General features: G+C 41.0%; 1 protein-coding gene across 2 annotated transcripts; it reads right to left on the reverse strand.

The window, feature by feature from the left end:
- Positions 1 to 1147: 1147 nt before the first annotated feature.
- med6 (mediator complex subunit 6) lies at positions 1148 to 22111 on the reverse strand. 2 transcript variants are annotated; one of them, XM_063052209.1, is made up of 8 exons: positions 22081 to 22111; positions 19221 to 19380; positions 9079 to 9170; positions 7472 to 7554; positions 6781 to 6889; positions 4138 to 4253; positions 2214 to 2241; positions 1148 to 2120 (listed from the first exon to the last, which is right to left on the reverse strand). In XM_063052209.1, the coding sequence occupies exons 1-8, from the start codon at positions 22100 to 22102 to the stop codon at positions 1990 to 1992; spliced, it is 741 nt and encodes a 246-aa protein (XP_062908279.1). In that variant the 5' UTR covers positions 22103 to 22111; the 3' UTR covers positions 1148 to 1989. The 2 variants fall into 2 exon arrangements, with proteins under 2 accessions (XP_062908279.1, XP_062908289.1); XM_063052219.1 differs by lacking the exons at positions 19221 to 19380; positions 22081 to 22111 and adding an exon at positions 16634 to 16886.
- Positions 22112 to 27592: the final 5481 nt, after the last annotated feature.

The following is a 27592-nucleotide window of genomic DNA, read 5'->3' on the forward strand; positions in this document are numbered from 1 at the left end:
TGCTAATTGATTTTATTCTGCAGTTAATCAGCAGGAGCCTGACTTAGATATAGCTATTGCATAATATTTACAGCTTTTCCTAGTTTAACAAATAAAATGGAACATACACTCAGTGGTCACTTTATTAGGTACACTCGCTCATCGATGCAAACATCTAATTAGGCAATTATATGGCAGCAACTCAATGTATAAAAGCATTAGGCACAGTCAACAGGTCCAGTTGTTCAGACCAAGCATTATAATGGTGAAGAAATGTGATCCAAGTGACTTTAGCTGTGGAATGATTTTTGGTGTCAGAGTGATTTAAGTATATCAGACACTGCTGATCTCCTGGGATTTTCATGCACAACAGTGCTGAAGTTTACAGAGAATGGTGAGAAAAGCAAAAAAGAAACCATCTAGTGGGCAGCAGTTTCATGGGTGAAAACACTTTGTTAATGAGAGAGGTCAGAGGAGAATGGCCGAACTGGTTCAAGCTGACAGTAATTCAAGTAACCTTATGTTACTCCAGAGGTGTACAGAGAGCACCTGAGTACAACGCATCAAACTTTGAAGTGGATAGGCTACTGCAGCAGAAGGCCACACCAGGTTCCTCTCCTGTGACCACTTATTAGTTACACTCCTAATAGACACTGACTATCTACTGTGCAAACTAAATCAGCAAAATTTTGTAATGTTGCAACATGCTTGCTTGTTGCCAATCCACCATCTCCCTTGTTCATTACACATCCGATATGTCACCACTAACTTACCACTACCTTTGTGAACTCCAAGAATCTATGAGACATTTGACACTGGCTAACCATCGTTGTAAAACTGTGCTTGTGTTAGAGAATCAATGTCAGCTTCTTTCCTGAAGATAGAGGCCTTTACTCTCATTCAAAAGCAGAGATTTTACTGTTATGTTACTAGGAGCCAGGAATTAAATATAAAATCCATGATCTTTTAAAGACTGTCAGAAGATGACTACAAGTCATTGGATCATCACTACTCCCAATCACAGGTTTGGAAACTAGAGTTGGAAATGTGACTAACCTAAATAATGTTCTCTGGGTTCAGCATGGACACAAAAGAGGCCTCCTTCAACTCATATATTTCTAAGATGCCTTGAACTAACAGAGTCTTGGAAAACATGCTTCAGAGCACTGCAACAGTTTCAGAGTTCTTTATTGAGAAACATAAAATTACATCATTAATCACGTCATTAAATAAACACTTTAAAAGTCAAATTATTCACACAATTTCCTTTTCAGAAATATTCATTAGCTAGCTGTGAAATGATGTATGGCAGCATCTCAAACTGCAGGGTATTGTAGAATATACAGAAGAAACTTTAAGCAACAGATGGTTGCTTAAAGTTAAAGGGAGATAAAAACAGAAACTGCTAGAAGCACTTAGCAGTCAGGTAGCATCAGTGGAGAGAGAAACAGAGGTCATTGGACTTTTGTCAGAATGCTTCTGCAACTTGACACTTGCATTGTCCTTCACACCCCCCCCCCCCCACAGGTAGTGCCCAACCTGCTCAACACTTCTAGCATTTCCTATTTTCATCTCAGATTTCCAGCACTTCCAGTTTTTTGATTTTAATAAATCTTTGATCTGATATAAAGCACCATTTTTAAATGAATACTAAATGGGCAGGTATCATTCCAAGTTCCAATGGTATTAGTTGCTCTCAACTTTAATCCTCTTATCCTGCAATGCTTAAAAATATTAGCTTTATTTTGTACATCTTTCAATGATCCAGTTTTATTTCAATCTCAACAAGAAAGTAATGTACAAAGCAACAAGCAGGGGTGTTAATTTGGAAATAGAAGAGAACTTAAAAACTGCAAGGATTAATATTCTCTCAGAGAACATATTTTGTGTTTGCAGTATGGAAACAAACAAGAAATAATTGCTCTGTGTGAAATGAAAACACAAGAGTTCAGCAACCCAAGAACAGAGCCCGAGGGCTGTTGACTCAGTGAGAGGAATTCAACCATCTCTTCACTGCAACCTCATCCTTTTCTCAGGAGGAGCTTTGGCTGATGAACTTTGCTGAGAGTTCTTTGTAGAGTCTTTTTCCTCCTGTTTGATTGTTTCAGTTGTTGGCTCTGATTCCTTTTTCACATGCTCCACTGAAAGGCAAAAACATTAATATTAAAAAGTCAATCAATATAGTCATCTAAAAGCCCAAACTACTAAGTTGATTTACCAAAAAAAAAACTCACCTGGTACAGGCTTGTCTCCAGATTTTGGCTGAAAATGAAAACAATAACAATCAATAATTTAAAAAAATAAGCATTTGGATTATAATACAAGATCATGGAAATTCTCACATTGTTTAATAGCTGCATCCTGTTCACTGTAATGAGATCAGCACTTAAATGAGAGGGCAATACTCTATTGTACTCAGTTTTTTTTTAAAAATGGGATGAGATAGGATCTGGAAGCTGAGTAATAAGTTAAAAGGAGAGAATGAGCTAACAAAGGAACAAGCTGTTATTTTCAGAACCGGCTGGGAAATATTACTTCCTGTTTGGCACTCCCTTGGATCTGAGGATGACTTTCTTCCACTCTTGTTCTGTGGGTTCTCAGGGGGTTGAGTGGGCTATAGGGGGATTCCCAGAGCTCAGAGCAGTGTCTGTTTCATGGGTCACATGCTGAGCATGCGAATGACATAGCCTATCCATCAGCACCGACTTAGTGTAACTAGAGCCTCAGTGCCAGGAATGTTGGTCTGGTAGAGGAAAGCAAGGTTGATCACTGATCTCATCAGTGAATGGGAAGGGCTGCAGAAAGCATTGGTGGCTTACAGATCTTTGCAATATCTGCTACAGGTTTGCATACAGGAGGGCAGAAATCATCATTAAGTTTGCAGTCTTAATCTTCAAACGCTGCTTCAGATATCATAGGGTTGTACTGGAGTACTGAAGGTGATGGTGAACTTGATCAACGATATACTTGTTCTGAGAAGTATCACTGGAGTTATGAAAAGTGATTTATATTTTCCAAGTTCTCAATATACACCGCTATGGTCAGATAGCAATAACTACAAGGCAATAAGAGGCCAAATTCTCTTGCATTCTTCAGTGAGCAAGTTAACAATAACCTAGAGCTCAGCACGCATTGGTACAAAAGGGCACCATGGTAGTCTAGGGGTTAGCGCGACGCTATTACAGTTCAGAGTTCAAATCTGGCAGTGCCTGTACGGAGTTTATACATCCTCCCCGTGAATGTGTGGGTTTCCTCTGGGTGTTCCTGTTTCCTCCCACATTCCGAAGATGTGCCAGTTAATAGATTAATTGGTTATTGTAATGCGGAAGGTGAGCACCAGCTGCCTGCCTTTTGATCGTTGGTGGGATTGCTCTGCAACCAGAGAGGGAGACTGCCTATTGATCGCTGTGCTGCCGGAGAAGGGAGAGCCTGCCGCTATGTCTGGAGAATGTTATCCAAGTTTTCCGCTTTTAGGATATGGATCTGGACAATGGACTTTTTTTCTGCAGTCTTATAGCTTCCTTATATTGTGTTTTTTTGCGTGGAGGGGGATTTGGGGGTTGATGATCGTGCTGCCATTCTTTTCTTTCTTGGTTTCATGGCTATCGGGAGAAGAAGAATTTCAGAGTTTGGTGATAAATGAACCTTTGAACCTAATGCTTCCAAGGCAACCAATAGTTGGTCTATATTATCTTTTCAACTGAAGTAAGATTTTGTGGATAAGGCGACAAGAATGGACAAACTTATTTCATGTTTGCAGCAAACCTTAGCAATTTTACCTTTAAAGATGGATTCAAACGCTAATACATTGCATAAACAAAACCATTTAATTCTACTCTTTGGGTAGTTTGGTGGGCAATATTCAACCATTTTTCTTAATATCCCCTTTTTCTGAACAACAAGCCCCTTTGAGCTCAGTTCCCATTAAACCTGAACTTGCCATAGCCTCCTCATGCCACTAGGTTCAGCCAGATGGTTTTAGTATTAAAATGAGCCTCAGAAAATGGTGCAAACCCTGGGCTCCTCAAACAACATTGAAAGCCATCTGGTCTCCCTAGATACTGTAAAATTAAGAGAACGTTTCATGGTTAGTCACACTGCTCTTCTATATTCATTCATTTACTAACAAAAGCGTGAACCTGAATGTTGCAGACAGACCTGAATATACTTGGGCTGGAATTTCTGTCGGATATCTAGAAGTAACATGTCTACTCTCTGGCGCTGAAATATTGAACTAGGCTCTTCTTTCTTCTTTGATTTTGGTTTTACTTTATCTGGATGGAAGAAGAAGAAACAGACAAAAAAAATCTGTTACCCTCAAGACAGACAATCACCATTTTAAATAGGTTTGTTAATCAATGTATTTAACATTGCTAAGCTATTGTTTGGCCAACCACACCAGTACATTTCAGAGGCCCAGCTTTCTAAAGAGTTTTTGCAAAGTATGGCACTACATTTCAAAAGTAATGCTGGAGGGTGGGGTAGCCAGGACACCCAGCATAAGTCAGTACTTTTTGACAAGTTTCTAATTTGAAAACTTATTGGCAAAGGTGAGGCATAAAAGGGCAACTCAGCGAAGTGGACTGCACATCCCGTGCTAGGAGGGTAGCTATGATTGTACAGTGACCTACAGAGGAAGTACTTCCAGCTGCAGTTTTGGTGTTGGAGAATGGCTGGAGTCACTGTGGTACATCCACAAGGCTGAGGACTTTGTGGAAAGCACAGTCAGAGGAGTCACACTGCAGCTTACCAGTGTGCGAGCAGAGGGAATGAGTGACGGCAAGGAAAACTAGGAAGAGCCGCAAGTCCAATTTGGTTTCGGATACTGAAGAGGATAATGGTTCCTCGAGGGAGTGCAGTGGCACCCAGGAGCATGAAAGGGAGGAAGAAATGTGAGAACAATGGTGGCAGTGGATTCATCAGTTTAATGAGCACATGGGTGTTTCTTGTCTGCAGATGCAATTCCAGCTTGGTTCTCAGGATGTCTCCTGGGTTATGGATATCTCCAGAGCATCCTGAAGTGGGAAGAGTGGAGAATCAGAAGCTGGTAACAAAACTATAGATACAAGGGTCCTGTAAGCAAATGTTAAAGGATCTTATAAGTAAGTTAAAAAGCAGAACCGCACAGGTAGCAATCTCAGGATTATTCTCAGTGCCACCTACAGAAAGAGGAGAGTAACAAAGGTGAATGCATGGCTACTGAGTTGCACAAGAGGGAGGGATTTAGATTTCTCAGACATTATCTCCATTTCTGGAGCAGGTGAAGTAAAAGTTAGGCGGGTTACATCTCAACAGAACAAACACCAATATGCTCAAAAGAGGGTTTGCTGGTGTTTTCTGGAGGATTTAAATTAGTTTGGCAGGGGCACAAGATGCTGGAGAAGCTCAACAGGTCAGGCAGTGACAGTAGAAGGAAATGACTGGTTAACATTTTGGGTTAAGACCCGTCACCTGGATTGGAATAGTAACAAGAGTCAGGAAGGAGAGCAATAGTGTTAAAGCTAGAAACACTGTCAGCATGTAGTCAGAAGAAGCAACCATAAACAGGGCCAGAGTGCGGGGAAAATATTAAAAAGGCAAACTTAAAGACTCTACAGCTAAATGCCTGTCACATCCACAGCAAGATGAATGAATGACATCAGTAACTGTAAATGGGTATGATCTAAGTGCCATCACAGAAAAGTGGCTGCATGCTGACCAAAACTAGAAAACTAAATATTCCACAGTATTCAAAGCTTAGGAAAAACAGACTAAAAGAATAGGAAGCACAACAGCAATGTTAATAAGGATGACATCAATTCAGTAGTTAGAAAGGATTGTGGCTCAGCCGTTTGTGGTGCAGGAAACTGGTACAGAATAGTCTAGGTGGAGTTATGCAACAACAGGCTATCAAAAATATTAGTGGCAGTTACCCTACCATCATCACCCACAACCCCAACCCCTCCGGAGAAGGAATTAGAATTCAGGGCATAGCATAAATGGGAAAATTGGCAGTATACTGGGTAATAAGGTAACTGTGGGGGACCTTAATATACATGCAGATGAGGCAAATCAAATCTGTAATAACACAGGAGATTAAATACTGCAAATGTATACAAGAATGTTGAAAAATAAACAAGGAAACATTATTTAGATCTACTTCTGTGCAACAGGAGAGTTAAACAATAAGCTTGCTGTAAAGAGGCCCTTGGGAAATATAAAAGAACTTTACAAGATCAAAAATGTGGTTTAATCTGAATCCGGAGTTTCCCATCGAACCACAGAGGCAAAGGAATGCAAACAGAAAATGCCAGAAACACTTAGCAGGCCAGGCAACATCCCTGGAAGGAGGAATTAACGATTTCTGGAACATAGTTTGCCAAGCAGGGTAAGGAATACACTCAATGTTCATTGCATGGAAGACCGCAGTGCAACTCATTAAGTCCATATTGATTCCAAGTAAAAACAGTCCAGTTAATCTCATTCCACTGCACTCTTCCCAAACACTTCAATGTTTTTGGTTTTCTTTTCAGCTCCTTTTTTGAATGGCAATTGAATCACCCTTCTCTATTATCCCGTCATGAATTCCAACACTCTTCAGCATAAAAGAATTTTCCTTGATGCCACTTTAGATTTGTTTGCCAATTATCAATATTTCATATTTCCTGATCTTTGATTCTTCTGCCAATGGGAACAATTTCTCCTGAAAAAACTGCCTGTAACCTTCAAGATTTTAAATACCTCTTTGCTCTTACACCAGCAGGTGGCACGCTAATAACAGTTTTAAAAAATGGTCAATGTTAGGAGTACATAAAAACTTACCCCTCTCTTCTTGATCCTTGAAATGCCACCAGTATCCTTTAGAGGGATGGTATCGGCAGTAAGACATTGCTTCATCAAATGCAGACTGAACAGCATGCACTGCTGTCAGCTTTTTTTTTTGAAGAAAATAAAACAGAAAAAAAATGATAGTTGTCATGCCTTCAGTAATGGTCTTTTCTTGATATAAAAATACTGCTGACTTGAAAGGGGATACACAGGATATTACACTGAAATTACCGTACTAGATCTATAATGGAGAATATTTAAATTATATTACAGTAGCTTGCATTAAAAAAAAATGGATATCACTTATACATAACAGCTACACACAGGCTGTGTAGATCTCAATACTTTCATTAGTGGGTTTGTATGATTCATAAAAGCAGGCCTGGTTTGTTTTTGAAGTGTAAACTTATGACTGCTTTCAGCAAAATTGTTGCTTCTCCTATTACACAGTTAAATAGATTTTTTCCCTTTTCTGAAATATAAATGGGAAGGACAAGAACTGTGATATCCAGCCATACAGAGCACTTCACAACTGTTGCTGTTATGAGACACCAAAGGAGGAAATGCGAGAGAAAAAGCAGCATTTTGGTTTTCTTCTCCGAAAGATAAATGGCAAATTGCCCTAGAGGGATCATGACTATTGAATATTGAATTGGAATACCAACCACAAAGAAAAATAACCTACCATTCTGGAGTTTATTACAGATCCCAAATCAGGAGCTTGATACACCACTCCAGCAATTATATAATAGTCAGCTAAAGGAGTAGCTAGAAGTGATAAAAAATAAAGATCAGAAGTTAATTTCTTATACTACAGTAAATTTCATAATTGGTACAAAAATAAATAACCTTAACAGCAATTCCTATCATGAAATAATGCTGCTTAAAATCCTAGCTTTCAGCATAAGCAGCCTGACATCATAAAAGTCACAGGTACGATTTCATGGACTAGTTTACTAGGGAATAACAGAAGAAAAACAGATTCATGCACAGGACCCAAGTAATTTGTAGTCTATTTTCTTCCCAAACTATTCACTACCAGAATAAAAAAGATAGACAAGTTTATTTGGCTTCATATAGTACAACAGCACAAACCTCACAATCAATTGAAGTGCTGTAACTACTTACACTAAAAAATGTGAGCTTTCTTCAACAAAACAAATCCCAGCAACAACAAGGTGTGCGCGCACTTTTGTTATTTCTACAGGGAAATAGAGTTCCACTATTAACATTGTGTCATCTTTACCATCCATCTAAACACTATCCAAACTAAAATCAAGGCTTCTGTTTAAATCCAAAGCTTCTGAACAGTTTCTGCCAATATACAGCTCTCATGATATATTAAGCTTGAAAAATCAATCTTCAATATAGACTCAAACTCTATCAGAGGATCATATTCATAATGACTCAAAGCAAGGATACTCAAGATGCACACAAGATGGTTATTTTATATAATTCAACTTTCTATGATATTTTGAATGCCAGTGCATATCGATGAAGAGGCTCAGATTCCTCTTGGTCCACAAACAGCAATCTTTGCTGCGTATTAATGCACCACACTGATTCCAATATACCTATTAATAGAAGGAAAACAAATAGGAATTGCTTATCCAAAATGAACAAAACTTTTAAAATATTCTCTCATTGCAGAGCAAGAATGCAGTCTGCACAGAGCGAAGAATGAAGACTGAATTTGAGAGAGAAACAGAGGGGTGATAGAAGAGCAAATGGAGGGGGGGAAACAACACCACCATCTTCTAATGACTATTTACATGCAGCGGCATCTGTCACTCAGCATGTCAGCATGTGTGGCACGGTAGCATAGTGGTTAGCATAACGCTTTACAGCACCAGCAATTAGGGTTCAATCCCCACTGCTGTCCATATGGTTTCCCTGTGACTGCGTGGGTTTCCTCCCATATTCCAAAGATGTACGAGTTAGGGTGAGTAACTTGTGGGCACGCAATGTTGGTGCCGGAAGCATGGCAATACTTGCGGGCTGCCCCCAGCACATCTTGGTTTCTGTTTGTTGTTGACACAAGTGACGCATTTCACTGTACGTTTTGATGTCTTATCTTTACTACTGTACCTTTATCTTAGACCTACACTTTGTTTAGAATTACAGGTTGGGTATCGCTTATCCAAAATCTGAAAACCTCTGAAATCTGAATTTTTTTTGAGCACTGACATCATATCACAAATGGAAAATTTCCCAAGCTGCTGGGAAGAAGACCACAAAAACATTGCAAAGCTATTTTGTTATGACTGCCTTAATGATATTGAAACTTCTTACCTTGTGTTGGAGAATGTCTATGTTGCTTTCGAATAATATACAATATAGGTTCCTGAGCATGAAGTAAAATGTATTCCAGACCGGTCATGTTACTGTAACACAACAAAAACAAGACTCACATTATTATTTCACCAGGTTACTACACTACCAGCAATCAAGCTGTTTTACACAATCACAAGAGTTCTAACTAAAGGGAAGGTTTGAATGTGAGCTCCTTGGGCAGGTTAAACTAATTTTAAGCTATTAAATAATTTCTGCACCACCCTCCATTCTGCAGAATTTGAGACTTAACCATAATGTAATCCATGTACTCAAAGAGATTGCTATCCTAGTGACCATCAAATCCACACAAGGGTCAAAGATAGAGGATAAATAACAGAATTACACAACTTTTATCTGTAATCACATATACCACAGATAACTGGATTATCTCCCACTTTTGGATGATACAAACACTAACAATGCTGTTATAGTGTTAAAAAATGAAGCAATTTTCTCATTAAGTTTATCTAATGGGTCCATTAACAGGAGCCACAGTAAAACGATGGGATGAAATCAATCATTACCAGCTGCTTCCTGAGAGCCAGAGGCAATTTAGATCACAATTTAGCTAATGTTTCTAGCTCTGGGCAAGGAAGCCACATTTGTGGCTTTGAAAGGCTGCTTTATAGGTGTGAACTGCGAAACTTCAAATTTCTTCAATATTTTTTCATCTAAATTGAACTACCTGCAGGGACATATCCCTATTATTGCATATGGATGAAAAATTATTTAATAAGTCAAAATATAAAGCAAAAGTCAAAAATATTTCATTCAATTATAAACATCTTACCCAGCAGACATTTTAAGCTTCATTTAAAAAAAATGACCCTCAACAGAATTATTATTGCAACATACAAAATATGGCACAGAACATCATTTATCTACCTTTATTGTTTAAATTTGTTACTTTATAACCAAACTTCAATCTAAAACTAGAGAAAATATGCAGATTCTGGAAATCCAAGCAACACACACAAAATGCTGGAGGAACTCAGCAGGCTAGGCAGCATCTATGGAAAAGAATCAGTTGACATTTTGGGCTGAAACCCTTCAATCTAATGTACATTCTTCTACCAAATACGAAGGGGTTAAAATGGCAATGTGGTTGATTGGAGCAAGGCTGAAAATAGGGATTAGCATTTTGTTTGAACCACAACCATGGCGGCCAGCAAGAACAAACTGGAGGAGAGGCTGTACTCGGTGCTGTTGCAAGGTTGAAGAAGATGGAGGTGCATAGCCGTCAACCCTGGATTCGGGACGGCACTCACTGACTGACTGACATGGCATTGCTCACCTAATTACATATGAATAAAGGTATACATTCCAAATCATAGTGGTTCATTATAGAAGAGGTTATTGACACTGATCCCAAATGAAATATTTAGCAAAAGAAAACAAAAAGGTCCCACCATGAAATGTTAGTATCTTGGAGAATGGAAGAATCTTCGAACCGAGAAATGACAGGTCATAGTGTCAAGTTATCCAGCACAAAATGGGCCATTTGGCCCATCATGTCCGCACTGACCATTTTGCTTATCTACACTAATCTGGCACGAAGGGTGTATATTTTATGTCTTTTTTTGCATATTTACATATATTTTAAGGTTTACGTATAAAGGAATAACATTAACACAGGGGAAATTATTAACATATTTGGACAGGAACTAGTTAGAATTAATTGGGAACAACTGCTTTCAGGCAAGTCCACATCTGACACGTGGAGAATGTTTAAAGACCATCTGCACAGAGTACAAAGTTCAAAGCAAATTGATTACCAAAGTAAGTATGTGTTACCATATGCTACCCTGAAATTCATTTCCTTGCAGACACTCACAGGAAAAAAAGAGATGCAACAGAATCTTACGAGAAACTATTCCTGAACTTGGTGGTGCTGGACGCAAGGCTTTTGCAGCTCCTGCCCAATGGTAGTAATAAGAAGAGAACACGGACTGGATGATCATGGTCTTTGATGATGGTTGCTGCTTTCTTGTGGACAAAGATAGGTGTCAGGTATGGGAACCTTGGTTGTTGAGAATGATGAATTCAGTCAAAACAAAAAAGGAACCACATGCAAGGAGTACAAAGCTAAATCAAACAGAGCCCTTATTATAAAGACAAAAAACAGAGCTCAAGAAAGGAATTGGAAAAACTAGGGAGGCCATGAAAAGGCCTTGGCAAGTAGGATTAAATAGAATCCCAAGACATTCTACACATGCATCAAGAACAAAAGGATAACGATAGAGTGGGTAGGACCACTCAATGACAAAGGAGGGAACAAGGATGTGGAGATAGAAAGATAATTTGCCAGGGCATTTCAAGATAAAGACGGAGGGTCTATTTAAGAACTTCAAGGTGGATCAGTCCCAGGGCCTGATAGGATATACCTTGATTATCGAGAGGGGTAAGAGATGAGATTGGTAAGGCCTTGAAGAAGATCTTTGTGCCCTCTCTAGCTACAGGCAAGGTTAGGGAAGACTGGCAAGTAGCTAATGTTGTTCCATTATTCAAGAATGGAAATAGGTATAATCCTGAAAATCTAGACCAGTGAGGTCTCATTTCAGTGGTAGGGAAGCTATTGAAGAGGATTCCTAGGAAATGGGCTTAAAAACATTTGGAAAACCATGGCCTTATTAGGGCACTTAGCAAGGCTATATGAAGTTCAAATTGTGTTTTATTCACTCGATAGTTGTTTTACAAAGGAGGTGAAGGTAGAGCAGTGGATGCTATCTTCTACATAGCTTATAGTAAGACATTTGACAAGGCCCACACGGAAGGCTCATCCCCGATGATTAAGCTACATGGGGTCCACTTTGAATTGGCCACTTAGATTAAGAATTGGCTTGCTCATAGAAGACAGAGGTAATGGTTGATGGGTCTGATTCCGGCTGGAGCTCTGTGATTGTGTGTGTATATATGGATGCAGTGGCATTTGCACCAGACTTCAAGTCAAGTGGTTTCAGGTTTGCATCTGGGAGGCTCCTTGTACACTTTCCATCCGTGCTGGGTTGAGCATCAAGATAGCAACTTGGTCTCATAAAAAAAAGAGAAATGCTACAGCAAGGTTTCCACCCAATGAGCCACAAGGCATGGAGAGGAAAAATGTTAATTGGGCCACTGGTTAATCGGAGCAGCTGGTTATTTGGAACCACTTTTAAAGAACAAAAACTAAATTGACAAAATAGCCGGGATTCTCTTCGTTTATTTGGGACACTATGCTGCTTAATCGGGGCAGGATACTGTTGCCGAACAGTTTCTAACTAGCATCCGTTGTGTGCAATTGCATGGCTTTCAGACACTACACCGCGCTGAGAATGATCAGTTTTTAAAATACAGGTTTCCCCCGCCATCCGAAAGTAGAGTGTTCCTATGAAATGGTTCGTAAGCCAGAATGTCGTAAAGCGAAGAAGCAATTACCATTTATTTATACGGGAAAAATTTGTGAGCGTTCGCAGACCCAAAAATAACCTACCAAATCATGCCAAATAACACATAAAACCTAAAATAACAGTAACATATAGCAAAAGCAGGAATGATATGATAAATACACAGCCTATATAAAGTAGAAATACTTTTCTACAATCAATGCCGCCGTGTTCTCCGTAGCGAAAATCTCACGCAAGCGCTCTCGGCAAAAACACGGCGCAAGCGCTCTCCAGTAATCTTTAAGCTACGAAGCTGCCAAATCATACCAAATAACACGTAAAAATACACAGCTGATATAAAGTAGAAATAATGTTATGTACAGTGTAGTATCACTTACGGGAATTGGGAAGACATCGAGCACACTGATGATGGTGTGTTTAGGCTGAGTCGGAGGTTGGGGTGGTGCAGTGGTCCCCAACCTCCGGGCCGCCGACCGATACATTGTTGCAAAGCATGCAGGAGTCCAGCGGTAGCCGGGATGCACCCAGCACATCTTTAAGAAAAAAAAAGCCATAATAAACAAGCTAATTGACTACGTGCCGGGTGGCACCTAATTAATTAGCTTGTTTATTTCGGCTTTTTTTTCTTAAAGATGTGCTGGGTGCGTCCTGGCTACCGCTGCATTCTCCACGGCCCGGAGGTTGGGGTGGTTTGTTTCCATCAGGGCAGGCAGGTCATCTTCTTCTATGTCTGCCTGCCTCGACGTCGAAGATCGAGGTTCATCGTCTGCTGTGGCTGATGTGGAAGGCTTACTTGACTGCTAGCCTCGCACATTTTTCTATCATACAGTTCTTTGTAAGCACTCAAACCATCCTGCAAATATGCCCTAAACCGATGTACCCTTTCAAAATTAAAGTTGTATTTTATCATTGCAGCGACAATCTCACGCAGTTGCTTCATGTTCAGTTCCTAGACGACTTCACTTTCGGTCCGTTCGCTACTGCATTCAGTTTCGATTGTTATCCTTTCCTCTTCCAATTGCATCAGCTCTTCACCTATCAGTTCTTGGTCATGGGATGCCAAAACCTCTTCAACGTCATCTTCGTCAACTTCCACAAGCCAAACTCACTTTGTCCTTACTTCGTTCACCATGATCGAAACGCTTAATTATGTCTAGTTTTATGCTAAGTGTAACAGCCTTACGAGGTCTTTTAGGCTTTTCTGATACCTTAGAACTCATCTTGCTAACGGCTGCTCACACGCACGTGTTTAAGCAATGCTGGCGAGAATGCAGTTCCAAATCCGGGGAAGAGCAGCTGCTCGGGGCACGCGCTGCCTTTTTTCGTAACAGTGAAAACACCTTCTGTTAGTGAAAACAGGGAACTAATGTAGGTCTTTCGTAACAGTGAGGTTTTGTAAAGCGAACGTTCGAAAAGCGGGGGACACCTGTAGCGTCTGTTGTGTATGTTTGTATTCAAAAAGCAGTGAATTTTGTCACTGATTGCTGGCAAGAAACAAGGTTGGATGGATTTTTGCATTGTAGAGGAATTAAGGGTTATGGGGAAAAGGCAGGTAGGTGGAGATGAGTCCATGGTCAGATCAGCCATGATCTTATTGAATGGAGGAGTAGGTTCGACAGGCCAGATGGCCTACTCCTGCTCCTATCTCTTATGTTCTAATGTAACCTACACTGAGAAAAACAGCACGAGAGCCAAAACTTAATAGCAGGAAAAAAATCAATACACAAAACAAAAGCAATGAAAATAGAAAAAACTGAATGCAACTGCTTTCAGTTCAAACTAACAAAACAAATTACATGTCATAGTAATATGCCACATTTAAGTTATCTTTTGAAATGGTTATTTTTTTTTAGTCATCTTTTCTTCAGCCTTCTTGCTGTTGAACGATAAAATGACTATGCACCTACAACACCAGGTAGGTATATCAGTTAGGTAGGTAGGTATACATTATTAAGACCATAAGACATAAGAGCAGAATTAGGTTATTCAGCCCATCGAGTCATGGCTGATTTATTATCCCTCTCAACTACGTTCTCCTGCCTTCCCCCAATAACCTCTGGCACCCTTACTAATCACGAACTTATTAACCTCCGCTTTAAATACACCCAGTGACTTGGTCTCCACAGCCATCTGTGGCAATGAATTTCACAGATTCATCCTTAATAACAGACTCCAACATCGTCCCAACCACTGAAATCAAGCTAACTGGCTTATTATTCATTTTCTTTTGCCTCCCTCCCTTCTTAAAGAGTGGAGTGACAGCACTATTTTTCCAGTTCTCCAGAACCATACCTGAATCTAGTGATTCTTGAAAGATTACTTCTAAAGCCTCCACAATCTTTTCAGCGACCTCCTTCAGAACCCTGGAATGCAATCCATCCAATCCAGGTGACTTGTCTACCTTCAGGTATTTCAGCTTCCCAAGCACCTTCTCCTTAGTAAGACCAACTATACTCACTTCTGCCCTGATACTCTTGAATCTCTGGCATACTGCAAAATAATTACATTCATCTGCTATTTCTTTGTCTCCCATTACTACCTCTCCAGCATCAGTTTCCAGCGGGCTGATATCCACTCTTGCCTCTCTTTTACTCTTACATAGCTGAAAAAACTTCTGGTATCCTCTTATATTATTGGCTAGCTTACCTACATATTTTATCTTTTTGCTCCTTATTGCTTTCTTTCTGAAAAGTTACCTTCTGTTGGTTTTTAAAAGCTTCCCAATCCTCTAAGTTCCCATTAATTTTTGCTGTATTATATGCCATCTCTTGTGCTTTTATGCTGTCTTTGACTTTCCTTGTCAGCCACGGTTACCTCATCCTCCTCCTTAGAATATTTCTTGGTTGGGATGTATCCATCCTGAATCTTCTGAATTGCTCACAGAAACACCAGCCGATGCTGTTCTGCCATCATCCCTGCCAGTGTCTCCTTCTGATCAACTTTGGCCAGCTCCCCTCTCATGCCTCTGTAATTCCCTTTACTTCACTATAATACTGATACATCTGATTTTATCTTCTTTCTCTCAAACTGCAGAGTGAATTCTATCATAATATGATCACTATCTCCTAAGGTTTCCTGTACCTTGTTCCCGAATTAAATCTGGTTTTATTACACAACACCCATTTCAGAGTTGCCCTTTCCCTAGTGGGCTCAACCACAACTGCTCTAAAAAGCAATCTCATAGGCATTCTACAAATTCTAACTCTTGGGATCCAGCAACATCCTGATTTTTCTAATCTACTACATATTGAAATCCTCCACAACTATTGTACTACTACCGTTTTTTTCATTTTTTAAAAATCTCTTATTGCAATTTGTACACCACATGCTGGCTACTGCCCAGGGGCCTGTATATAACTTCCATCAGGGTCTTTCTACCCTTGCATTTTCTTAACTCTACCAGAAAGGAATCTACAGCTTCCAATCCTATGTCATCTCTTCCAACAGAGCCACCCACCCCCTCCTCCGCCAACCTGCCTGTCCTTTTGATACAATGTGTATCCTTGAGATGTTAAGCTTCCAACTATGATCTTCTTTCAGCCACAACTCAGTGACTCAGGGCCCACGTCATACCTTCCAATCTCTAACTGCAGTACAAGTTAATTTACTTTATTCTGTATATTGTGCGCATTCAAATATAATACTTTCGGTCGTGTATTCACTTTTTTCGATTTTGCCCCAATGTTGCACTCTAATTCATCCCACTGCCTGCAATTTTGCCCTATCATCTGCCTGTCTTTTCTTACAGTATTACTTCACACTGCATCAACTTGTATACCCACTGCCCTCTCACTCCAGGTTCCACCTATTAGAGCGATTTTGGGTAACTGATTCATTTACATTTAAATGCCTTGGCCACCAGTCTTCCGTGCTTTGAGAAAGTACTGTGGATTGAGTTCATAAAAATGCATTTCCTAAAAGCTGTGAACCCAGTGCATTTGTAACAATGCTGTTGCTAAAAGCTGTGAATACTGGAATACGAGCCCAGACGCTGCTGACGCCGTAGTTTGACTAGATGCTGTAGTTTTGAAGACAGTATTATCTATACTTTACAAACATGAATTGTCCTCTATGTTAGCACGTAAAATACCAAATAAATGTATTGTGGATTTAACTTGCATTTAACCAACCTGGACTTGAGGGGGATCAGTATCCTTGTGGGCAGGTTTGCTACAGCAGTTGTGGGGGGATTTAACCAACCCAGACATGCGGACATCAAGAGAAAAAGATGAAGTCAGGAGGATGTTTTGTATGTAGATTCAAAAGAAAACATTGTCTATGCATTGTCTACCTTGTAAATAGGGATTGCCCTTTGTGTTTAGCAAATAAATATTGAGCCCACATTGGGCTAACAGACCTTTTCCACCAAAGAGTTTCCGTATGATGTTTGTTGTACCTTGTTCTGTCGAATAAAGAAGCTGCTTCGTACCTACCAGTAACTCTCTTCAGTGATTTCATTCACGCTACACCACCAACCCCCTGCCAAGTTTGCTTAAATCCTCCCCAACTGCTGTAGCAAACCTGCCCACAAGGATATTGATCCCCCTCGAGTTCAGGTATAACCCACCCTTTTTGTACAGATCATACCTTCTCCAGAAGAGATCCCAATGACCCTGAAATCCAAAACACTGCCCCTTGAACCAATTCTGCAGCCACGCATTCATCTGCATAATCATCCTATTTTTTCCTAATTATCCGTCACCAGCACATGGCACAGGCAGCAATCCAGAGATCACTACTCTTGAGGTCCTGCTTTTCAGCTTTCTACCCAACTCCTTATATCCTCTCAGGACTCCTCCCTTTTCCTACTTATGATATTGATACCAATATGTACCATAACTTCTGACTGTTCACCCTCCCCCTTTAGAATGCTTTGGAATGAATCTGAGACATCTCTGACCCTGGCACCTGCGAGGCAATATACCACATGGGTGTCTCTTTAATGTCTGCTCCTCTAACTCTGGGATGCCCTATCACTACTGCACTCCTCTTCTCCCCCCTGCCCCCCCGAGCCACAGAACCAGATTCAATGCCAGAGACCAGGTCGCTGGCAGCTTCCCCTGGTAGGTGGTCCCTCCCAACAGTATCCAAAGCAATATACTTACTATTGAGGGGAATGGCCACAGGGATACTCTACACTTCCCTTTCACCCTCTTGATAGTCACCCAGCAATGTAGGGGTGACTACCTCCTTAAAGCTCCTATTTCTCACCTCCTGATTCTCCTGTATGAGCCAAAGGTCACTGACCTGCAGCTGCATTTGCTTAACACGCTCTGAGGAGCAGCAGCTCGGTGCACCTGGTGCAGACATGGTTATTTCCACATCTCACAGACACAATAAAACACAGTCCCTGGAGCCATTCCCTAACACGGTTAGGAGCTGCAGATGGATGCACCTCATGCAGACCCTAGACCCATTCTCACCATACTAACTATGTACTAATAGACAAAAAAAGAAAACACTTGCTTAGATCCTAAGCTCCCTTCTCACCTCAGCCTGACCTATCTAACACTGGCTCACTCACACAATGGCCGTTTCGCCTACACCTCACTTCTTTTTATTGCCCTTTGCCAAATGCCTAATAGATCATTATGATTGAATTCTGCCGAAAAATCCCAAAAAACCCTGAGCTCTTTTTAAACCTCACATCACCTCTCCCACAAGCATATGTTCGCAATAATTGAAGCCTGCCGAAAAGTCCCGAAATAGCTCAAACATTTTTTTAAACCTTGCGCCAGCACTCCCACAAGTGAGTGCTCGCAATGATTGAAGCCCACCGGTTAGAAATGTGACAAGAATACACATAGATTAAGATGTAGCTGTCCTGTGCTGGCACCGGGGGTATCAGCAGTTGGTCTGCCACCTCTCTTCAGGAGAGGGAGAGATAAGGAACACAATGAAGCAGCATTTGGAGATGTTAATGAAGGAGACATCAGTCTGGCTATTGTCAAGATCGGCTCCCCCTTTGAACCCTGAACTGTTTGAAGTGATGGACAGGCGATACCCCAGCAGGGGGATAAAAAGGGACAGGTTCGCTAAGGAAAGACACACACGACACCCGAGGTAACAAGACCCTGGAAGTGGTGCGTCTCTCACAAGTCGACGGGAAGTACCGGGCCATAAACGCACAGGGTGGAAAGGCACGATCGGCGGGAACCTGGTGTGTGTCCACCCTTGCCTGGGTGCCAGGTTCAGCGCAGGGAAACGATCGTATCTGGAAACGGAGGGGTCACGGTCGGTGACCTCAGATGACATCACAAAGGACTCGCCCGACAGCTGACTGCGAAGGTCTGTGTGGAAGCCGTTTGAATATTCATTCCTTTTTGCTCTCTCTCTCCTCCCCCCCCCACACAGTCCATCTCCCACGGCAGCGATTACTGCGAACTGAACTGAACTTTGCGTCACTTTGAAACTGGTCATTTTCCCCTAGACAACAATAGAGCTTGATTGATCCTGTTATCTGAATTCTGTGTACATGTATGTTTATCATTGCTGAACTGTTGCATTCATTATCCTTTTGATTAGAGTACTGTGTTGCTTGTTTCTTTAATAAAACTTTCTTAGTTCTAGTAATCCAGACTCCAACTGAGTGATCCATTTCTGCTGGTTTGGCAACCCAGTTACGGGGTACGTAACAAAAACTTTAAGCAACAACACTTATTAGAAAATTTTTGAAAGAAACTTGACTTCAGAGCATACTGATCAAGCAAAACCTACTGCAGATGGTCCAGACTAAGCCGCTGCATTTTGACCACTTCATTGTTGCAGGTTCGATCATAAAATGGGTTGCTTCTTTCAGAAAAGTAGTCAAGCACATTCCCTGGATTTAGAATTGGAATCCAAGCACTGTCTACCCATGAGATTCCCAGAAGATTATCTAAAAGAAACACAGCACATACAAGAGTCATTATTTTAAACAGACATTAATTTGATTAACTCTTACAAAGAGAAAATAAAAAAGTGATTGCATAATGTCAACTAAATCACTAGATATTGCAACCAGACCACCATCATTTGATGTCATACATTTTACATGGCTTCTCAGAATGCAGAGCAGAGCCTAATATTTATCTCTTATTTTTTTGCTGCTACCAAATAATATAACATTAGGTTGCTGGAATTTGTGGTACTCTATTGTGTGTACCACGGATTTCCCTGGATTACAATAGTGAATACAATTCAGAAATATCCCCTTCTTAGAAAATCACAACATAAGAATTAGTAGTACGTCATTTGAGCTTGCTGTACCATTCATTAAAACGGTTCTCTCTCTTCCTCACTTTATTGCATTATCCCTGGATTAATTTAATATTCAGAAATCTATCAGTCATTGAATTCATTCAAAACAGAACTTCCAAAGCTCTCATATATGGGGAATTACAAATATTTTACTACCCTCTGCATAAAGAAAACTTTCTAAATGGAATAGATCTCATTTTTATATGGTACCCCAGTTCTGAACTCCTCAGCCAGGGAAACATCCTTCCTACATCCACTCTATTAAGCCCTGTAAGAATTTTCTAAGTTTCTAGAAGCTTTCTTCTCATTCCTCTAAACTCCAACAAATACAGGTGTAGTCTTTACGATCTTTCCACCAATGGCAAATCCACCATCTCAGGAATCAGTGCATTCAATGGAAAATGCACCTTTTTAAAGCTATTCAAAACTGTAAAATACTCCAAGCGTAGTCTCAAAAGGCCCTGGACAATAATATGCCCTTACTCTAGTACTCCAAGCCTCTCATAATAAAAGCCAACATACCATTTGCCTTCAACATCACTGCCCCTGCACATTAGCTTTTGGTGCCTTGTGTACAAGAACAGCCAAGCCCTTTGAATATTTCCCAATCTGTTGCCATTTAAAAACAGACCAAACTACTGGAGGAAGTCAGTGGTCAGACAGCATCCATAGAAACAGATGTCTCCGGTCAAGACCTAGTTTTCATTTTTCACATTATATAATATTCCATCTAACCAGTCAGCCTATCTATAAAGAAGCTTCAGGAGCGTAGATCTTCCTTACTAACCCAACCTACTTTGTGGTATCAGCAAGCTTGGCATCCTGGCAACGCTGATGTAGGCAGTGAATTGCTGAGGCCGAGTACTGATCCCAATATAAATGCACTAATCACAGCCACTCAATCTTTGAAATGTCTCTGTAATCCCACTTCTTTTTGTTAATTCATGTACTCATGAAAAGCAAATTCTTTTTGACAAACCTTCTGGAGTTCTTTGAGGAGTTCAGTGGATAGAGGGGAACAGATGGATGTTGCATACTTGGGATTTCCAGAAGGCATTCGATAAAATGCTACATAAAAGACTTATCCACAAGATAAAGATGCATGGAGATTGGGATAATGTAAGAGCATGGATAGAGGATTGGTTAAGCAACATTTGCCCACTATTCAAGTTCAAATTTGTGCTGAATGGAAGGCAACGGCCAAGCTACGCCTACAGGACAGCAGACGTAACTGCCCTCATAATGCACACCTGATTCTTAGTTTGGTGTCAATCACTTAAGACCGCCCAATGCTAAAACCTGTGTTCTGACTCCCTTCACCAGACAGAGTATTACAGCTAGTTTCAACACTGACTGCAGTCATCAATAGGGCTCATCAAAACACTCCCAGTGTAACTAGGAATTGGCAGCAAACACCAGCCTTGCCAGTGATGTGCCTATTCTACAAATAAAGGCAGTGGGTTTCAACTTACACGCATTACCAAAATATAGCTTTACCTCAATCTTTACTTTACCACCAGTACCCTCAGCAGCAACAACAATGTCCTGAGTTTTAAAAAAAAATCCCCAAGGCACACAACAGAAAGACAAGGAAATTTGAAACAAAACTAGAGGGGACAGGTTTCAAAGAGATCCAAAAGCAGCAGGGTAGATTAAAACAAAATCATGGACATGTTCCAGTCTGAATGTCCTGCTGACGATGACAAGGGACAGACAATAAGATGGATAAATAACTGGAAGAGGGTACATCAAGAGCCGATGTGCGTCTACAATAACTGGGACTTTGGACAACAGGTTCATAACATGCAAAACATTGTAGAATACATCGCAAGCATAAGGACTGAGGAACAACCTCAAGATTTTTGCTTTTAAATATAAAGCTGTCGAGCGTAGTGCAGCGGTAGTGGTTGTGGGGTTGACGAGGGAGCAGGAATTGGCAGACTGCAGATACCAGCGCCTGCAGCAAAAATGCAGGGTCTCGATCCGAAACGCCGACCATCCTTTCGCTCCCACAGATGCTCCGCCACCCTCAGAAGGTGAGTATGACCGGAGAAGATTCGCTCACAAAAGAAAACAAGAGGGAGCTTTTAAAGTATAAAATACACTGTCATCTGGGTACGCCTGTGACCATACTAAACGGGCCGCAGGAACGCTCAATATAATGGTAAAATGGGCTGCCAATAGATGAAAAAGTTTCAGAACAGTTCAGCTAAGCGGGAATCGCAGACCCCAGAGAAGGACCGCCGGAGTTTTCCGACTCTAAACCCGGGGAAGTATCTCCGGAGTTTTTCGATTCGCTCTGGAAAATACCCCCTGCCCCACACCGACTGCTACTCACCTCTGTTATCCACTGCCGCCATGACGCCTACTTCGGCGCACAATTCACACGTCACCACTAATCGGCGCGTCCGAATGATGTCATCATTTTGAGGCTGGGGGGCGTAGGGAGTTTCTATGGGCAGATGCGACCGAGAAGGAGGAGGTAGCAAACTGTGTATATTTAATATTTGAGTAATATTGTAAATATATTGTTTGATTAAACATTCTTTGTTGCTTACATAATTCATTACGGGTTGTATGTAAATGCACGTGACTGGCATACGTCTTCACATCATACGTACGCGCCTCGCTGAAAGGTAGTTATGAAGTTGGACTCGTAGCGCAGACGGCCTTGTTTTACAATACTGTACACACTAAATGCTGGAGGAGCTCAGTATCTATGGAAAAGATTGAGCAGTCGACGTTTCTTGCCGAGCCCTTCATCAGGACATTCCATGTTTTTCTTCCAATCAGTTTTATGTAACAGTGGTGACAAGGACGGGAGATTGATCCTTTTGTCAGGAAAGACATTGTTCCACAAGAGTAAGAACGTTTCCATGCGATCTAATTCACTGGCTGCGTTATCACAGATGGTATAAGGAACCGCATGGGCTTTGTAAAACTTGGGTGTGGTATTTTCATTTAATACTATTTTACCATTGATATGTTTCAGTTTTCCATTGCCATCTCACTGTTGTGGCCTCAAAGATTATTTTATTATCTGATGATATTATCAAAGTATATATGCAGTATACAGCCCGGTTCGTCTTTCCCACAGAGATCCGTGAAGCAAAGAAAAGCATCAAACCTGTTCCAAGAAAATCAGCAAGCTCCTCCCCAGTGCGCAAAAAGAAAAACAAAATAAAACACAAAATCGAATAGAGTCCAGGCACATTCAGTTCTGTTCAGTGTTTGTTATCTCAGGCTGCCCCGATTCAAAATTGCCCAAAATAACAACAACAAAACGGAGCAACCAGAATCACATGATAACATGAAGCACAGAGTCCGGTCTGCAAGACAGCACTGACACACACAGCATTCCAACACAACCACCTTCCTTCAGCGGCGCAGAGTGAGGGGGAAAGAAAGGCTGCCACATGCAGACACCCTCTGGCAGCATGAGGGAGAGGCTGATAGCGCTGAACACCTTCTCCCCTTCTGCACTTGCCTCGATGATTTCAATCTTCCTTGGTGCTTTAATAGGTGAGGTGGGCGGGAAGTGGAGCTGATCATGGGTATGGTGTGTTCTGGATATCCCACCATAGAAAACATCCTCTCCACATCCACCCTATCTAGTCCTTTCAATATTCGGTAGTTTTCAATAAGAATCACCCCCCCCCCCCACACCGCATTCTTCTAAATTCCAGCCCAGAGCTGCCAAACGCACCTCATATGTTAACCCCTTTATTCCTAGAATCATCCTTGTGAATCTCCTCTGGACCTTCTCCTATGGCAATACATCCTTTCTGAGATACGGAGGCCAAAGCTGTTGACAGTACTCTTAAGTGCAGTCTTACAAAGGCTCAGCATTATCTCCTTGCTTTTATATTCTATTCCATGCCCCTTGAAATATTTTAGAGGTTAATCAATAAGAAATTGAATAGAACCTGTTTTTATTTAGGGACAAGGTACTGTATTCAGGATAAGTTGTAGTTTATGCTGGGGGTAGTTGGTGAACTGGTCAGCAAGGATGCATTCAGGAAACAAAGTGATGAAGGCATTTCAGGATTTCATCACAACATGTAAAGAAGTAGGTATATGTGTGAAATCCTTTAGAGCCAAACTCACTGAGACTATGAAATGCATTGCTAACTTGTAATGATATCGTTTGTCACCCAAGTGTGGTTATAAGATCTTCTGTTATGAAGTCACAGAACAACATTGGGTTTCCCTGTGTAACACTTTACTCTGGTCATCTCTTTAGATGTACTGCAAGTTCGTGCAGTTGCCGGCATTTAGCACAGCACAAGTGATCTTTGAAACCACTTTTTAAAGGGACAGAACACAAAGAAGCAACACTCTTCCAGCCATTGAAATGTCTTTTTATGAATGAACAGATGCTGCCTTTAGGGGGAGGGGATGGGAGAGTGCTCCCAGGGAGTCAAAATGACACAAAGCACTGCCTGTGGGACACATGATCTTCATGCACAGAGATCCTCCAGGGAAATAGCCAGACATTCCAGCTAAGGTGGCCGTACAAATCAGGGTGCAGAGTGCGAATGCTTCCAGTTCTGAAAGCTTGAAATGCAGGCAAGTTCCTGTTCCTGCTGTGTTGTTTCTATAGGCTGAAGGAGGCAAAAAATGAAGCCACCTCTGCTTGAGTATGGACCGGGTGATCTCTCTAATGGGCAGCAAATTGTGGCATGTGGCAGATATCAGTAAGAGCAGCATAAAATTGTCCTGAAGTTGTGAAGCTGTTTGGCCGTGACCTTGATCAGACCACACACTGGTCTGGAGATGGGATTGCAGAAGATTGCATAAATCACAACCTAAGGATATGCACGGGACAGCCCGCAAGTGTCACCACACACTCTAACATCGTCATCATGTTATGTTGGTGCCAGAATGTGTGGCTGCCCCCGGCACATCCTTAGATCAGGTAGGGACTCGCACCATTCAAGCCATGCTCTTTTCTCACTACTGCCAAAATGAAAGAAGTACAGAAGCCTCAGGTCCTACACCACTACATTCAGGATCAGTTATTACCCTTCAACCGTCAGGCTTCTGAACCAGCGTGGATATCTTCTCTCACATCAACTCTGAACTGATTCCACATCCTATATTAACACGCAGAACATGAATCAGAGTCTCTGAAGGTGAGTCCACAGCCACAGAGCCAGTCCAGCGCTGAGGCAAGTACCAATGGTGCAGGGCACAGCTGCCGAGTCAGTTTCAACATTGAAGCAAGTAAACCTCGTGAAGTAGTGAGCCAAACACCGGTGCATCCTGCAGCCACAGCCTTGACACTTCGATCTGTTTAGTCTGGCTCAATGCTTAAATTGGCCAAACACTGGTTAATTTTTCACTCTCGAGCTCAAGTCTGCTCCAGCAATGGCCAAGCATTGATTCATTTTTCACTCTCAGGCCCAAGTATCTGTACTTTGATTAAAAAAAAATCTTTAAACACTTTGTGTTGTTCAGGTTGTTAATACAAATAATGCATTCACTCTATGTTTCAATGTACTTATGATAAATGAATCTGAATCTGAAATCTAAGTGAGGATAGAGAAAGCAGTTCACAGGTTGGCTTTTTTAAAACAGTAATACAGTTTTAGCAGAAATAGGGTCAGTAAAAGACCAGTGAGATTGAAAATCTCATTGCAGGAATATTTTGCACGTGGTGCACTGGGTGGACTTCACAATGGAATAAATGTGCCAGTGAAAATGGAAATCCCACCAAAATATAAGACAATGAATGCCCCAGTGGATGCCAACATATCCAGAATTATATGCAAATTTTTCTGGCTGAAGCCCATCTTCAACTGCATATCACCATTTCTTATGAAGCTGCATGATGGGATTTCTAGATCAGTTCTTTTATTTGTCATAGAGAACTAAATCATTCATGACACCTCTTCTTTTAAACATTTATGAATGCATTGGAATTGTTTTAAAAACATCAATAACTAAGATTATTTTCCATTCCAGTTTCTGGGCAAAATAGAAATCGACAAGGTATAATTTTTTTTTAAGTGAAAAAGTACTTTTCACGTTGTAAATTGATTTGATATTGCCAGATGTACCAAGATACAGTTAAAAAAGATTTGTTCTGGATGCCATCAATAAAATCGTTTTATTGCATCAGTACTTTGAGGGAAAAGCAATAATAGAATGCAGAATAAAGTGTTACAGTTACAGAAAAAGTACACTGACCAATCGCTACGTTATTCATGTGTGCAAGCGTGGCAACAGCCACGACTCGCACAATGGAGGGGGGTAGTGTTGTGTACCTTTTCATTCACAACATTAGTGGGGGGGTATTTTGTTTTTTCTTTTTTTGTATCTTATCTATTTTTTTTGCCTGGATGATTGGGAGGGAAACACATAGCAACATGGTGAAGTTCAAGAGATTCCCCAGGGAACTATGAGAGTTGAGAAGCTAAGTAATGTTTTAGATTTCAAGAGATAAATATGAAACATTTTTGAATATTTGGAGCCCTTATTTACAGCTCCGATGATAAAAATCTTGGTTCCTTGGGGAAAGTAACAAATATATATAAAATTTATTTTTATCCCATGGAGCATGTGCAAACCTTCCAATATTCAGGCAGTTCCTTTTTTTTTTCTTCTTTTTTTCTTTTCTCTTAGGTAGGAGTATATATCGGGGGGGGGGAGGGTTAAGGGGAGGGGGAGGGTAGATATTATTTTCTCATGTATTCACTTTGAAAACTCAATAAAAATTATATAAAAAAAAGAGTCCATCTTATCGTACGAGAGATCCACTTACTTGTCTTATAAGAGTGGAACAGAAGCTGTCCTTGAGCCTGTTGGTATGTGCTTTCAAGCTTTTGTATCTTCTACCTGATGAGGGTGGGGGGAGAAGGGAGAATGAATGGGTGGGATCTTTGATTATGTTAGCTGTTTTACCGAGGCAGCAAGAAGTGTAGACAGATTCCATGGAGGGGAGGCTAGTCTTCATGATGTGTCTACAAGTCTCTGCATTTCCTTGTGCTCTCGGGCAGAGTCGTCTTTGCTGTGTGATGTGTAGAAATAAAAGTCCAGATAATGGATCTATTTGTGCACAGATCTTGCAGGAGTATGGTTTAACTGGAGGAGGTTGCACCATACTTCATTAGGAGTTTGAAGAGATTTGGTATGTCAACAAATACACTCATAAACCTCCATAGATGTACGGTGGAAAGCATTCTGATAGGCTGCATCGCTGTCTGGTATGGTTGGTGAGGGGCGGGGGGGGGCGACTGGACAGGATTGAAAGAAGCTGCAGAGGGTTGTAAGTTTAGTCGGCTCCATCTTCAAGGAGCATTGTTTCAGAAAGGCAGCATCCATTATTAAGGACCTCCAGCACCCAGGACATGCCCTTTTTCTCACTGTTACCATCAGGTAGGAGGTACAGAAGCCTGAAGGCACACACTCAGCGATTCAGGAACAGCTTCTTCCCCTCTGCCATCTGATTCCTAAATGGACATTGAACCCACGAATACTACCTCACTTTTTTAATATATATTTCTGGTGTTTGCATGATTTTTAATCTATTCATTGTATGTATACTGTAATTTATTATTATCATTTTTTTCTACTTCTATATTACGTATTGCATTGGACTATTGCTGCTAAGTTAACAAATTTCACAACACATGCCGATGATAATAAACCTGATTCTGATTCTGATTGTGATCACTTCCATTTAAAATTACCCATTAGCCCAGGGACCTCTGTGCGATTCACCTTAACACATAATGTTTTCCAAGCATCAATTATGCACCTAATAACATCGCAGGTGGTCTCCAATGCAGGCAAACACTGGTACATTTTGGGACAACCTATACTCTTGTGAGGAATGAATTGACTGA

Source organism: Mobula hypostoma, chromosome 1 (genome assembly GCF_963921235.1).
Source record: "Mobula hypostoma chromosome 1, sMobHyp1.1, whole genome shotgun sequence".
NCBI lineage: Eukaryota > Metazoa > Chordata > Chondrichthyes > Myliobatiformes > Myliobatidae > Mobula > Mobula hypostoma.

Excerpts from the sequence above, each read along its gene's own strand:
- med6 (XM_063052209.1), bottom strand. The coding sequence starts at position 22,102 with ATGGCGGCAGTGGATAACAGAG. Across the intron at positions 19,381-22,080 it reads GGCGGCAGTGGATAACAGAG|ATAATCTTCTGGGAATCTCA; the intron begins GTGAGTAGCAGT and ends TGTTTCTTTTAG. Across the intron at positions 4,254-6,780 it reads CAAGGATCAAGAAGAGAGGG|ATAAAGTAAAACCAAAATCA; the intron begins GTAAGTTTTTAT and ends TCTTCCATCCAG.